The sequence below is a fragment of the Amblyraja radiata genome, chromosome 18, assembly GCF_010909765.2.
Source record: "Amblyraja radiata isolate CabotCenter1 chromosome 18, sAmbRad1.1.pri, whole genome shotgun sequence".
NCBI classification, from domain to species: Eukaryota; Metazoa; Chordata; class Chondrichthyes; order Rajiformes; family Rajidae; genus Amblyraja; species Amblyraja radiata.
The window spans coordinates 25,412,620-25,427,033 of NC_045973.1; the positions used below are offsets into that span (position 1 = coordinate 25,412,620).

The window sequence follows — 14,414 nt, forward strand, 5'->3', positions numbered from 1 at the left end:
CCCGGCCCTGACACTGAGGGAGGGTGGTGTGGTCGTGGGTGTGGGGGGGGGCAGGTGTATTGCCCCCGTGTGACTCTTTCTCTCCCCCCCTCTACCCCCACAGTTCCAGAAGGAGCGGTTCAACATTGACCTGCCCCACCGGTTCAAGGTGCACAACTACATGAGCCCCAACTTCTGCGACCACTGTGGCAGCTTGTTGTGGGGGCTGGTCAAGCAGGGGCTCAAGTGTGAAGGTAACGCACGTGTCATACATGGGGGGGGGGGGGGGCAGCCTGTGTGTTATACGTGGGGGAGGGGGGTGTGTCATACATGTGGGGGGGGTGAGCAGGGCCCGTGTTCTGTGTGTCGCACTGTGAGAGACTGGTGCGTTGTGTGCCATAGATGGGGGGGTGGGGCAGCCCATGTTCTGTGTCATGCAAGGGATGTCTGGCACGCGGTGGGGGGTGCCGGTCCATGTTGTGCGTTGCGATGTCACCAGGGTAACACTGTGGTCTCTGTGTGCAGAATGTGCGATGAACGTGCACCACAAGTGCCAGGGCAAGGTGGCCAATCTGTGTGGAATCAACCAGAAGCTGATGGCTGAGGCCCTCAACCAGATCAGCATGGTAAGGCTGAGCGCACGCGTGGCTGGGCGGGGACACATGTGGTGGGGACACACGGGGCGGGGACATGTGGCGGGGTGGGGACACACGTGGTGGGGACACGTCTGGAGGGGTGGGGACACATGTGGCGCGGTGGGGACACGTGTGGCGGGGTGGGGACACGTGTGGCGGGGTGGGGACACGTGTGGCGGGGTGGGGACACGTGTGGCGGGGTGGGGACACGTGTGGCGGGGTGGGGACACGTGTGGCGGGGTGGGGACACGTGTGGCGGGGTGGGGACACGTATGGCGGGGTGGGGACACGTGTGGCGGGGTGGGGACACGTGTGGAAGGGCTGGCATCTGTGGCCTATATGTCTGTAATCCGAGTCCTGCGGGAGGGGCCAGTCGGTGTTTGGGGGGGTGGGGGGAAGTGTCGGATGAAGGGGGGAGGGGTGACCCCGGGAAGCCTCATGTCTCACTCCTGTACACATGGCAGACCAGGATGCCCTTCGGCCCTTTATGTCCCTGCTGACTCAAAGCAACCCCACAGTCCCCATGCCGCGGTGATCGCTGTTCCTCCCCTTCACCATTCTATCGGCCGTGGCACCTCATGCAGAAATCCTCACCTCCACCCCATCCCGACCTCCTTCCTCCATCTGTTCCCCCTTCCCCCCCCCCCCCACCCCCCCCCCCCCCCCCCCCGCCAAGAGCTGACGGTGAAACATTATTTCCCCAGAAGTCGTCCACCCGCCGGTCTGACAGCAGCCTGCCCGACAGCGTGGGAATCTACCAGCCCTTCAACAGCTCCGGACACAGCTCCGATGCCACAGGTAACCCCTCCCTGACGGTGCTCACCCCCCTCCCCCTCCCCACCCAGCAAAGCTCGCTCTTCCCCCCCCAATCTGGACTACACAGGTAAGCCCCCCCCTCGACGGTGCTCACCCCAACCCCTTCCCCCTGCAGTGCTCGCCCCTCCCCCCCAACAGGTAATCCCCGTTGACGGTGGTCAGATACTCCCTCCCCCGTGCTCTCTCTCCCTCCCCCCGGGGACAGGTCCATGCCGTAGCCGGACACAGGCCGGACCGGGGACGGGTCACTGGGCTGAGATGATTGATGGAACGATGTCACACCGGCCCTCGCTCCCACCCTCCAGCTCCACTCATCATTCACCGTGCACATGGCTCCCAACAGCAGGACCAGACCCGGGTCTCTGGCATCGTGAAGCAGCAGCTCTACCCGCCGCACGGCCCTGGTGTTACCCCGGCCCTCCCTCACTCCTCGCCCTCCTGCTCTCCGTCCCACTGCCCCTCACCACCAATGCTTGTTTCCAGACAACAACCAATACGGCAAACTGTGGGAGGAGAGTTCACCAAAGCCACCCCAGCGCGGACCCAGTCTACGTGAGGATCCCAGGAGGAAAGTCATCATCGAGAACCTCACCCTGCACAAAGTGCTGGGCAAAGGCAGCTTCGGCAAAGTGAGTGATGCGGGGGGGGGGGGGGGGGGGTGCTAATCATCTAACCCTAACATCCTTGTCAAGCTTCTCTGCACTTTGTCCTATAACAGGGTGACCAAAACTGAACACAATGTCAACGTTCTGAACTGCTGTAACATTACATCCAGATTTGTATCATCTGTTCCCTGACTGATAAAGGGCACCCAATCTACTTGTAGAGACCTGTGTACCTGCATTCCTTGATCCCTCTGGAATCAAAAACACTTTTGATCTACCTGTGACCCCACTTTCAGGGAACTACAGTAAGAGCCAGCACTCCGAGACCCCTCTGCTCCACAACACTCCCCAGAGCCCTGCCCTTCACTGTGAAGGTCCTGCCCTGGTTTGTTTTCCCAAAATGAACACCTCACATTTAGAAACATAGACAATAGGTGCAGGAGTAGGCCATTCGGCCCTTCGAGCCAGCACCGCAAGTCAATGTGATCACGGCTGATCGTCCAAAATCAGTTCCCTGTTCCTGCTTTCTCCCCATATCCCCTGATTCTGGATAATGGAGTTTATCCATTAGTCTGTGTTCAGTGTTCCTCCTGGTTAGCGTGTTCAGTGATCCCTGGCTGTTGTGATTGCAGTGTTCTGCGTTGTTAGCGTGTGTTAGCGTGAGGTGGGGCAGATTTGACCAGCCGTGTCCCTCACGTTACCTGGTGGTTGGGGGCTGGAGAGTGAGGGAGGGTTTCCCTCTGGGTAACCTGTGGGAGGGGGGTGCTGACCCTCGCGTGTTGGCGTGACCTACCCGTGTTGGCGTGACCCTCCCGTGTTGGCGTGACCCTCGTGTGTTGGCATGACATTCCCGTGTTGGCATGACATTCCCGTGTTGGCGTGACCCATCCGTGTTGGCGTGACCCACCCGTGTTGGCGTGACCCACCCATGTTGGCGTGACATTCCCGTGTTTGGGGCAGGTGTTGCTGGTTGAGCTGAAGGGGACGGGCGAGTTCTTTGCGCTGAAAGCTTTGAAGAAGGACGTGGTGCTGATGGACGATGATGTGGAGTGCACCATGGTGGAAAAACGTGTGCTGGCCCTGGCCTGGGACAACCCCTTCCTCACACACCTCTACTCAACCTTCCAGACCAAGGTACCCCCCACCCCCACTCCCACCCCCACGCCCAGCAATATCCCCATCCCCCAGCAATAGCCCCATCCCCCAGCCCCACCCCCAGCAATAGCCCCATCCCCCCCCCCCCCCACCCCCAGCAATAGCCCCATCCCCCACCCCCACCTCCAGCTCCTCCTTAGGCGGACCGAGGGGGTAGGGGGCAAGGGTGGGTGGAGACAGTTACCAGGTGTCTGGTCTGGGGGGGGTGGGGACTCGGGTAAGGGGGGGGTCAGTGAGGGGGAGGGGGTTGGAGGCAGGGAGGGGGCAGAGGGGAAGCAGGGAGTTGGTGCAGGAGGGGGAGGGAAGGGGGAGAGGGAGAGCAAGCGATGGGTGGGATTGGAGGAGGAGGGGCAGTGGGAAACAGTGGGGGAGGGGGTGGCTGCGGGGAGAGGGGAGTGGAGGTGTTGGGGCAATGGATGGGTGAGGAGGCTGGGGAGGGGCAGGGTCACTGCGTGGGGGTTTATAGGCTGGGGTTCTGAGCTTGGGCCGTGGGGGGTGGCTTCTGCGGGAGGTTTTGGGGTGGAGGGGTTTGGGCGAGTGAGTGGGGTGGGGGGGTGCGGGTTCCCTGAGTTCCCAGCAGTGACTGTAGGGGATGTTGGGGTTTGGGGGAGGAGCCGTTTTTATTTGTGGGGGGGTGAGGGAATGCTTTGGTCACTGACCCCCACCCCCTCCCCCCGGCTGACCCTGACCGATCGGTGATGGTGTGTTTCCCTCAGGAGCATCTGTTCTTCATGATGGAATATCTGAACGGGGGAGACCTGATGTTCCACATCCAGGAGAAGGGGCGCTTCGACCTGTACAGGGCCATGTACGTGGGGGGGGGGGGGGGGGGGGGGGAGTGAAGGGAGGGGGGGAGGGAGGGCAGAGAGTGGATGGAGGGGGGAGAGAGGTGGGAGAGTGGAGAGTGAGGAAGGGAGGGGAAGGGCAGAGGGGGGAGAATGGAGGGAGGGAAGGGGGAGGGGCAGCTGGGTAGGGGGGAGGGTGAGGGAGGAATGGGTGGGACGAGGGGAGGGGGAAAGGTGGGAGGAGCCAGTTAGTGGGAGGGGACGGTGTTTGGGGGGTGGGAGGGTGGCTGGAGGGGCTCTGGGTCAGTGCACAGACCCTCAACACCCCCCCATCGCTCCCCCCTCCCTTCTGAACGGCGCCCCCATCTCCCTCTCTCCGCCGCACACACTCTCCCCATCCCTCCCTTCCTCACTACACCCCTCTGGTGATGGGCCTGTTCCTGGACCCATGGTGACCACTCTGTGTTCCGGCAGGTTCTATGGGGCTGAGATCATCTGTGGGCTGCAGTTCCTGCACTCAAAGAAAATCATCTACCGGTGAGAGGGGGCAGGTGTGTGTTTGTGTCATGGAGTGTGTGTGTCATGGAGTGTGTGTGTGTCATGGAGTGTGTGTGTGTGTCATGGAGTGTGTGTGTCATGGAGTGTGTGTGTGTCATGGAGTGTGTGTGTGTGTCATGAAGTGTGTGTCCGTGTGTCATGGAGTGTGTGTATGTGTCATGGTGTGTGTGTCGGAGTGTGTGTGTGTGTGTGTCGGAGTGTGTGTCATGAAGTGTGTGTGTGTCATGGAGTGTGTGTCCGTGTGTCATGGAGTGTGTGTATGTGTCATGGTGTGTGTGTGTCGGAGTGTGTGTGTGTGTCGGAGTGTGTGTGTGTCATGAAGTGTGTGTGTGTCATGGAGTGTGTGTCCGTGTGTCATGGAGTGTGTGTATGTGTCATGGTGTGTGTGTGTCGGAGTGTGCGTGTGTCATGAAGTGTGTGTGTGTCATGAAGTGTGTGTCCGTGTGTCATGAGGTGTGTGTGTCCGTGTGTCATGAGATGTGTGTGTGTGTGTCAGGGAGTGTGCGTGTGTGTCAGGGTTTGTTTGTGTGTGTGTGTGTGTGTCAGGGTCCATGTGGCCCAGGGCCAGATTGAGGTAGGGGGTGGGGGGGATGTGGGAGAGGCTGGGTGGGGCTGGGTCACCCCTCATGCCCCACACACCTCATGCCTGACCCATCACTGCAGGGACCTGAAGCTGGACAACGTGATGCTGGACAAGGACGGTCACATCAAGATCGCTGACTTCGGCATGTGCAAGGAGAACGTGTTCGGGGAAAACCCAGCAACCACCTTCTGTGGGACCCCTGACTACATCGCCCCCGAGGTGAGACCCTCCCACTCCCATTCCCCCCCCACCACCCGGAACTCTCTGGAATGTTCTCAAAAACCTCGGGAACCAAAGATCATAGTATCTTTGCCGGAATGGTGCCCAGAAGTGGGATCCCAGACCCTCTCACCCCTGGGGTTCTCCCTCCCCTTCACCTACCCCTATGCTCCCTCTCCCTCTCTGCCCCACTCCCTCTCTGCTCCTCTCCTTCTCTGCACGCACCCCTTCCCCTCCCCTTCCTCCATCCCCTCTTCCCATCATTTCCCTTTCAAATATCCAGACTTTCTCCTCCCCTGTTCTTCTCCCCTCCCCTCCCCTCCCCTCTCCATAGCCCGGGGATCATACTCCACCCCCCCCCCCCCCCCCCCCAGAAGCAATCACCAAGCTGACCCTCTCCTCTCTGACCCTCTCTCTTCCCCTGACCATCTCCCTCCCTCTCTCTCTGACCATCTCTCTCTCTCTCCCTCTCTCTCTCTCTCTCCCCACCCCCCCCCCCCCTTCCCCCTCTCCCCCTGACCCTCTCTTTCCCGCACAGATCCTGCTGGGCCAGCGGTACACGTTCTCAGTGGACTGGTGGTCATTTGGGGTGCTGCTGTACGAGATGCTGATCGGACAGTCGCCCTTCCACGGGGATGATGAGGACGAGCTCTTCGAGTCGATCCGTGTCGACGTTCCGCACTATCCGCGCTGGATCACCAAGGAATCCAAGGACCTCCTGGAAAAGGTCAGCAGTAGTTCCCATCACGGCTGCACTCACTCCCTGACCGTCGACTCCACGCCCCATCTGTGCCGGACACTTAGTGACCGGCCCTGGTGTGCGGATTGGGAATGCGTTCCCCCTGCCCCCAAACCGGCTCCCTCCCCTTCCATTCCACTCTCCCCCCCCCCCCCCCCCCCCCCCCCCCATTCCACACTCCCCGTCCGTTCCACGCTCTGCAAGTCTCTCAGGTTTTTTGACTATCTTTGAGGTGCCAAACAAATGTAACGCACGGAAGTGCAGATGCTAGAACCGTGGAACACAAGCCAAGAACGATCCAGTTGTCCAGCTGATCGGGCGGTGTCTGTGGAGCCAGAAAGCTGCAGACGCATTGCCGTTCATCAGACCTCAGCTAAGAGAGGTCGTTCCCCGTGAAGATGTTGTTAACGTCTGCCTTTCCTCCTCCACTCCAGCTCTTCGAGCGAGACCCACTGAAGAGGCTCGGCGTGGTGGGAAATATCAAACAGCACAACTTCTTCAAAACAGTCAACTGGACGGCTCTGGAGAGGAAGGAGATCGAACCTCCGTTCAAACCCAAAGTGGTACGTCTGTCAGATATCTTCCCCCCCCCCACCTCCCACCCCCCCCCCCCCTCACTCACTCTCCTCCCCCTCATTTATTCCCCTCACTCACTATCCTCCCTCACATCCCCCTCCCCCTCACGCCCCCCCACCCCCTCCTCCTCACCCCATTCCTCTCATCCCCTCCCCCTCACCTCCTCCTCACCCACCTCCCGCTCACCCCCTCTCACTCCCCTCCCCCTCTAACCCACTCACTCACTCCCCTCCCTCTCACTCACTCTCCTCCCTCTCACTCACCCCCCTCCCTTGTCTACTGCTACTGTAAGTGACCCTCGGACTATCTTTGATTGGACTTTGCTGGCTTTACCTTGCACTAAATGTTATTCCCTGATCATGTATCGATACACTAACGGCTCGACTGCAATCATGTATTGGCCTTCTGCTGACTGGATAGCACGTGACAAAAAGCTTCTCCCTGTACCTCAGTACACGTGATAAACTAAACTGAACTCACAATACACTAAATTTCCCCATGTCATATATGTTCACCTTATGCACTTTTCCCCATATCATGTATGTTCTCTTTCTGCACTTTCCCCAGGTCACGTGTTCTCTTTGTCCACTTTCCCCAGGTCACGTATGTTCTCTTTGTCCACCTTCCCCTGGTCATGTGTGTTCCCTTCCTGCTCTTTCAGAAGTCTGCTGGTGACTACAGCAACTTTGACCGGGAGTTTCTGAGTGAGAAGCCGCGGCTCTCTCAGGGAGACAAGAACCTGATCGACTCGATGGATCAGATGGCATTCCAGGGCTTCTCCTTCACCAATCAGAGCATGGAGCGCATGCTGAAATAGCCGAGAGCAAATCTCCCCACAAGCTATGCTCCATGGTTGGGTAAACCCGAGTTGAACCGTGGGGTGAGAGTTAGGAAGAGTTTACGACTCTCCCACTTCTGTTAATCATTTCTCATTGCTGATTTCTGCTGGCTTTCTGGGATGCTGGTGAATGTCTGCATGACCTTTAATCTGCAACTGCTCTGCTGCCATTTCATTGCTGGGAGGTGCTGTAAACTGGGGCTGGGCTGTAAACACTCGATATAACCGGGAACCAAACGCTGGGAACTCCCTGAAAGCGTGACAGATATTTAAAAACTCTCATCCTCATCTTTGTACCAATGTCTTCAATTAAAATGTACATTATTTAAATTTGCTGATTAAAGACTAGTTTCCTTTCATTAAAGTGAGTGTAGATCTTTGATCGTTTAGTGGTCTGTGATGTTGTTTACATTTATGAGGTGTATTTAGATTTTCAGAAACATTTGATATGGTCTCACACGGGAGGTTGGTCAACGATAGATTGCTGGAGCACATGGAATTGAGGGCAGTGGGACGCGTATGGTCTCAGTCCCCTAGTTCTGTGTCACTTCATTCAACGTCAGGAATGCTGCATTTACAGTTCATTTATTGAATCAAAGATTAACTTTGTGACTTGTTTCCATAAAGGAATCCATTAATCAAGATACAATAACAAACATTTGGAGAGATTTTTAGAATCCACAGGTAAGTCATAGTCCAGTACGAATAGAACATTTCAATGGGAGCTAGAGTGAAACACCAGATGGAAACAGGCCCTTCAGCCCACCAGGTCCATGCCAAACATCAGGCACCCAAAACCACCGGACAGATCCAGCCTTGTTCTTCCCACATTCCCATCAACACTGTACATATTCGACCACCCGCCTGCACATGAGGGGCATTTTATATTCTCATAGACCAAGTGGGACCCGTTGGGTCCCGTTCCACAACGCAATATTCCACCACTCACTCTTTACCGTTGTGACGCCAGAGATCCCCGTTGTGACGTGAGTCACGGCAACCCTCCCCAACTGCGCCTCACCATTCCTCTTCATACCCCTATCATCCTCCATTCCCCCTCATCCCCAGCACTTCCTCTCCCTCCTCCTCACCCTCCCTCTTCTGTTCCCTCTCCTCCTCCCTTCCCCACTCCCTCCCTCACCTCTCCCTCCCTCTCCTCTCCCTCCCTCTGCTTTCCCCGACCCTCAGTCACTGCCTCCCTCCATAACCCCTCTCCCCTCCCTACCCCCCTTGACATCATTGTGAGGTGGAAGCTGCTGTTTTTTAATGTAAATGAGATCCCATTGTGATGTCATTGTGGGGTGGAATACAGCTGATGGGCAGTTTATGTAAATGAGATCCCATTGTGATGTCATAGCTGCTATCTGCCAGTGCAAGTTCAAGTGATTTTTGTCAAACTGGATTTTGTATAGTTTAAAATGTGAAGTAAAATATGCCATCAATCTGCACAAAACTTGATACACCACACACTAGGACAATGGTGAGTAAGGAGGGCCAAAAATGGTAGCGCTATCGTGTACTGTTTTGCTGTAATTTCAGGATCAGATGGGCAGACAGATAGAATCACAGATATAATAACAAACAAGATGAGAGTTTTAGTAATATCCTAGATCAGGTGGGACCCGTTGGGTCTCATCCCCTCAACGTGCGGTTTTGGGGGGCAGCTTGCGGCGTCACACACACACTAACCACCACCCACACACAGGGGAGGGGGGGAGGGAGAGGGTGGGAGAGAGAGAGGGGGAGAGAGGGGGGAGGGGAGGGAGGAGAGGGGGAGATGGGGGGAGGGGGGAGAGGAGGAGGGGGTCTGCGATCGACAGGGTAATCGCAGGTCTCCATAGACGGCCTCTCCCACGGCCACCTTCCCACCGCGCTGCCCTGCACCCTCACGCCGCCGCCATGTTCGAGAATGTCAAGGAACCCAGCGGAGTGCGCAGCACGACCTGAGCAGCAGTTTAAAAACGCTAAGTGACAAATTTAAAGAAGTGAAAGTTAAGAAGCCAAGAAGTACAGAAGACAGAACAGGGGTAACGTCACTCACAGCGCGAGCAGAGGCAGGCAGTCGGATCCATTGTGACATCATCAGCGAGACCATCTTGTTTATTTTCTAAGTTATTTGAGATTTGTGAACATTTTCATAAATAACCCGAGGAATAATGCATGAAATTTTCAGATAAGCAATTTTTGACATCATGGCATAAGTCTCTATCAGAATATGTAAAAATTTCACCGTTAGCGCGTTGTGTTTTCGTGGAGATGTGAAACGCACACGAACATCACACACACCCAAGATCAGAGTTTTATAAGTATACGAGACCAAGTGGGACCCGTCAGATTCCTGTCACACGGGAGGCCTGGTCCCCCAACGCAACCCGTTCCCCAACGCAATATTTGACCACTCACCCATAGGAGGCCTGATTTCCCGATGCAACCCAATCCCCTTTCTCCAACACAACCCGTTCCCCCAACGAAATATTCCAGCACTCACCCGCAGCCGACAACTGCGCAGGGGCTGCTCATTTCGCCTTATTCAGCCTCCCTCATTTTTAAACTTTAAAACAAAATGCATTTGCACTTGCTAGCTAGCAGAAGTCATTGTACTTGGATAGCAACAATGTTGCCAGCAGGGCTAAGCACAGGGGGAAAAGCGAAAGACAGTTATTTTGTCTAAGTTTTTAGAGATTTGTGAACATTTTCATAAATAACTCGAGAAATTTTCAGATAAGGCGATTTTTGACTTCACGGCGTAAATCTCTATCGGAATATGTTAAAAAATTCACCGTTAGCACGTCGTGTTTTCGAGATGTGAAACGCACATGAACCACACACACACACACACACACGCATCCAAGATCAGAATTTTACAAGTATACTAGACCAAGTGCAGACCCGTTGGGTCTGCTCCCCCAATGGTGTGATCCCCCAACCCAATATTCCACCATGCACCCGTCTCCTCCAACGGAACTGAAGCAGTCCCCAAATGTAAGATTCCAGCACTCCCCTGCCTCCCTCAGCAGTGGATTAAAAAAAAAACAATTGCACCTCCCCTGCCTGCTGCAGCAGTGAAAGGTTCAGAGTGTTCCTGTCTTGCAAGTTTGTTTCGAAGTGTGTTGGAAGCTTTTCGAAGTGTGTTGGAAGCTGATAGGAAGGAGCAGCCGTCAACAAATCAAAAGGCAGAAAGTCAACGAATCAAAAGGCAGAAAGGCAGCCGGACGGACGGCAGCCGGACGGATGGCACGAGAGTTTTATAGATATATAGATAGATAGATAGAAGATAGATAGATAGATAGATAGATAGATAGATAGATAGATATATATATATCTATACTAGACCAAGTGGGACCCGTTGGGCCCCACTCACCCATAGTCCCCAACTGCACAGACGCAGCTCATTTCCCCTCATCCCCCAGCACTCACTCCCCCTCCTCTTCACCCTCCCTCTTCTTTCCCCTCTCTTCCTCCCCCACTCCCTCCCTCACCTCTCCCTCCCCCTACCCTCAGTCACTCCCTCCCTCCATAACCCCTCTCCCCTCCCTAACCCCCTTGAAGTCATTGTGAGGTGGAAGCTGCTGTGTTTTTTATTTTATGTAAATGAGATCCCATTGTGATGTCATTGTGGGGTGGAACACTGCTGACGTGCAGTTTATGTAAATGAGATCCCATTGTGATGTCATACCCTGCTAACTGCCAGTGTAGGTTCAAGTGAGTTTTCTCAAACTGGATTTTGTAAAGTTTAAAATGTGAATAACTTGTAAGATATACCATCAATCTGAACGAAACTTGATACAACACACCATGACACCATCATAGGGAGAACATACAAACTCCACACCAACTCCACACCACGCTGAGCTAAAAAATATTTACACTAACAAATCCAAAGGATCTATTAAAGAATTTGATAAAGTTACACATAGGTTATTGTGCAAATAAAGTTCATCATGTAGGACGTTCAGTGTGGCTAGAAATCGGCCGCTGAACTTGACCAGAGAGCAGCAGAAATGGGTCTTCTCTCTGGGTGACAAGATGTAACATCACGCCACCGATTGTCTGCTGCAGGAAGCTCGGAGTTTGACGCTGGGCCCAACTTCCTACGGTTTATATAAATGACTTGGATGAAGATATGAAAGAATGGTTGGTAAATTAGACAAATCTTGTGGATTCTTTAATACCACCCATAGAATAGATAAGAGGAGAGCAGTAAATGTGATGAATAGATTTTCATTAGTCAATACATTTTCACACAAGGAGTTGGCTCAAGGGTTTGAGTACAGAACTGCTGCTGACATTGACTGAGAACTGGTGTTTGGCCAAAAAGAGTCTGAATAAACTATAAACTAAAGAGGAGACCTAATCATTCAAAACAGCTAAATGTAATCAAACCTGGTCAACGTGGCTTTATGAAAGACATATCATGTTTGACAAATTTGTCACGTTCTTTGAGGATGTGTGATATCTAAGTGACATTTAAGAAGCTTTTAGATAGACTCATGGATATGTGGAGAATGGAGGGATTTGGATCATGTGCAGGCAGATGAGATTAGTTTATCTTGGCATCATATTCAGCATGGACCTTGTGGTCTGAAGGGCCTGTTCCTGTGCTGTACTGTTCTATGATAGAGGGGACAAACGGCAAATGCAATGTTAGCATTTATTTCGAGAGGACTAGAATATAAAACAAGGATGTAATGCCGAGGCTTTATAAGGCACTTGTCAGACCACATTTGGAGTATTGTGAGCAATTTTGGGCTCCACAAATGAGGAAGGATGTTCTCGTGTTGGAGAGGGTCCGGAGGAGTTTTATGAGAATGATCCAGGGAATGATTGGGTTGACAAATGATGAGCCTTTGACTACTCTGGACCTGGACTCGCTGGAGTTTGGAAGGATGATGGGCAATCTCATTGAAATCTACTAAATAGTGAAAGGCCTGGATAGAGTGGATGTGGAGAGGATGTTTCCACTAGTGGGAGAGTCTTGGACCAGAGGACACAGCCTCAGAATAAAAGGATGTACTGTACCTTTAGAAAGGAGATGAGGAATTTCATTAGCCAGACGATTAACAGATTCTTGATTAGTAAGGGTGTCAGGGGTGATGGGGCGAAGGCAGGAGAATGAGGTTGAGAGTGAAAGACAGATCAGCCATGATTAAATGGCAGCGTAGACTTGATGGGCCAAATGGCCTAATTTTGCTCCTAGAACCTATGAACAAGATGTCAAGTTTCAAGTTTGTTGATGATGCAGAAATAGGTGGAAGGGCATGTTATGATGATACAATGTGATGTAGACAGATTGAGAGAAAACCTAGAGTTCATGTGGGGAAGTGCGAGGTTGTGCGCTTCAGTGAGTGGAATCAAAAGGCAAATTATTACTTGTGCGGAGAGAGACGGCAAACGAGCGAAGTTCAGATGGGATGAGGCGTTCTACTGCCGGTGACAGAAAGGTACGGGCAGGGCTGACAGGTAGTTAAGAAGGTTGTGTAAGAAGGAACTGCAGATGCTGGTTTAAACCAAAGATAGACACAAAAAAACTGGAGTAACTCAGCGGGACAGGCAGCATTCTCTGGAGAGAAGGAATGGGTGACGTTTCGTTTTTTTTGTGTCTTTTTTAAATTTTAGTGTGTGTTAAAAGTTTGTGTAAATGTTGCCCGGTTTGTTTTACGTGGGTGGAGGGGAGGGTGAAACTTTTTTTTCAGTTTCTTACCTTGCCGGAGAATTTTCGGATCGCAGTTTTGTGTGCCGATTTTGTCTCCTAATTTGAGGAAGGACATTCTTGCTATTGAGGGAGTGCATGTAAATTCCCGCGATGGCAGGACTGACGTATGATGAAAGAATGGATCAACTGGGCTTATATTGACTGAAATTTAGGATGAGAGGGAATCTTATAGAAACATATAAAACTCTTAAGGGATTGGACAAGCTAGATGCAAGAAAAATGTTCCCGATGTTGGGGGAGTCCAGAACCAGGGGTCACAGTTTAAGAATAAGGGGTGGGCAATTTTGGACTGAGATGAGAACAACTTTTCCACCCAGAGAGTTGTGAATCTGTGGAATTCTCTGCCACAGAAGGCAGGGGAGGCCAATTCATTGCATGTTTTCAAGAGAGGTAGCTCTTCGGGCTAACGGAATCAAGGGATATGGGGAGAGAGCAGGAACGGGTACTGATTTTGGATGATCAGCCATGATCATATTGAATGGCGGTGCTGGCTTGAAGGGACTGCTGCACCTATTTTCTATGTGTCTATGATCCAGTTTTACAGGGTGTTGGTGAGGCCACGGCTGAAACTCTGCACAGTTCTGGTCCCCTTGCCTAAAACGGATATACTGTTGTTGCGTTGGAGGCTGTCCGCAGGGGATTCTGCAGACTAATTCGTGAGATGTCCCATCGGTGGAGGCGAGACAGCCTGGGTCGGTATTTCGTCAGAGCGCTTCTTGTGTTCTGGGAATCACCAATAATCCACTCGGTAAAAAGCATCGAATGTCCAAATACTGGTCCTCCGTCATCGCAGAGCAGCTTCCCTCAGGACTGCCCCTCCCTCAGTACCGCTCATCTACACCTAACATTGCCATCTTTGTGAGTTAGTTTCTAGGATGCGTTTTTGTCCTACACTTATCCTAACCTGGGATAAGATTCAGTGAGGAAGGACGGGATGAATGCTGTGGGAAATGGATCGCAGTCAGGACTGCGTGCAGTCAATAAACAGATGGAAGTGCCAACACGTTGTTCTGTAGTAGGCACAGGTCTGAGGTATCACAGTTGAAGCGTGGGAGCGAGCAGAACAGTTACAAGCCACCCACTGGCTGTCTCTGTCCTTCTGGCCCGGAGCCTCCCTCAGCTCGACGATGAGGCGGGTCGATTCTCCGGGCGGTGGGCTTCAGGCGGTATGGGAGAGGGTGCAGGGTCACACTCCGCTGGGCCTCTTCCCTGG

General features: G+C 53.2%; 1 protein-coding gene across 1 annotated transcript in view; it reads left to right on the forward strand.

Annotated features, from left to right (window-relative positions):
* Positions 1-7,852, forward strand: part of prkcd (protein kinase C delta) — a 37,729-nt gene extending 29,877 nt beyond the window's left edge. The window contains 11 exon segments of the mRNA XM_033036907.1: positions 23-233; positions 505-605; positions 1,319-1,412; positions 1,914-2,059; positions 2,996-3,169; positions 3,907-3,998; positions 4,450-4,512; positions 5,197-5,335; positions 5,874-6,062; positions 6,509-6,637; positions 7,312-7,852. Coding sequence (XP_032892798.1) covers positions 23-233; positions 505-605; positions 1,319-1,412; positions 1,914-2,059; positions 2,996-3,169; positions 3,907-3,998; positions 4,450-4,512; positions 5,197-5,335; positions 5,874-6,062; positions 6,509-6,637; positions 7,312-7,467 — 1,494 coding nt within the window. The 3' untranslated portion in view covers positions 7,468-7,852.
* Positions 7,853-14,414: the final 6,562 nt, after the last annotated feature.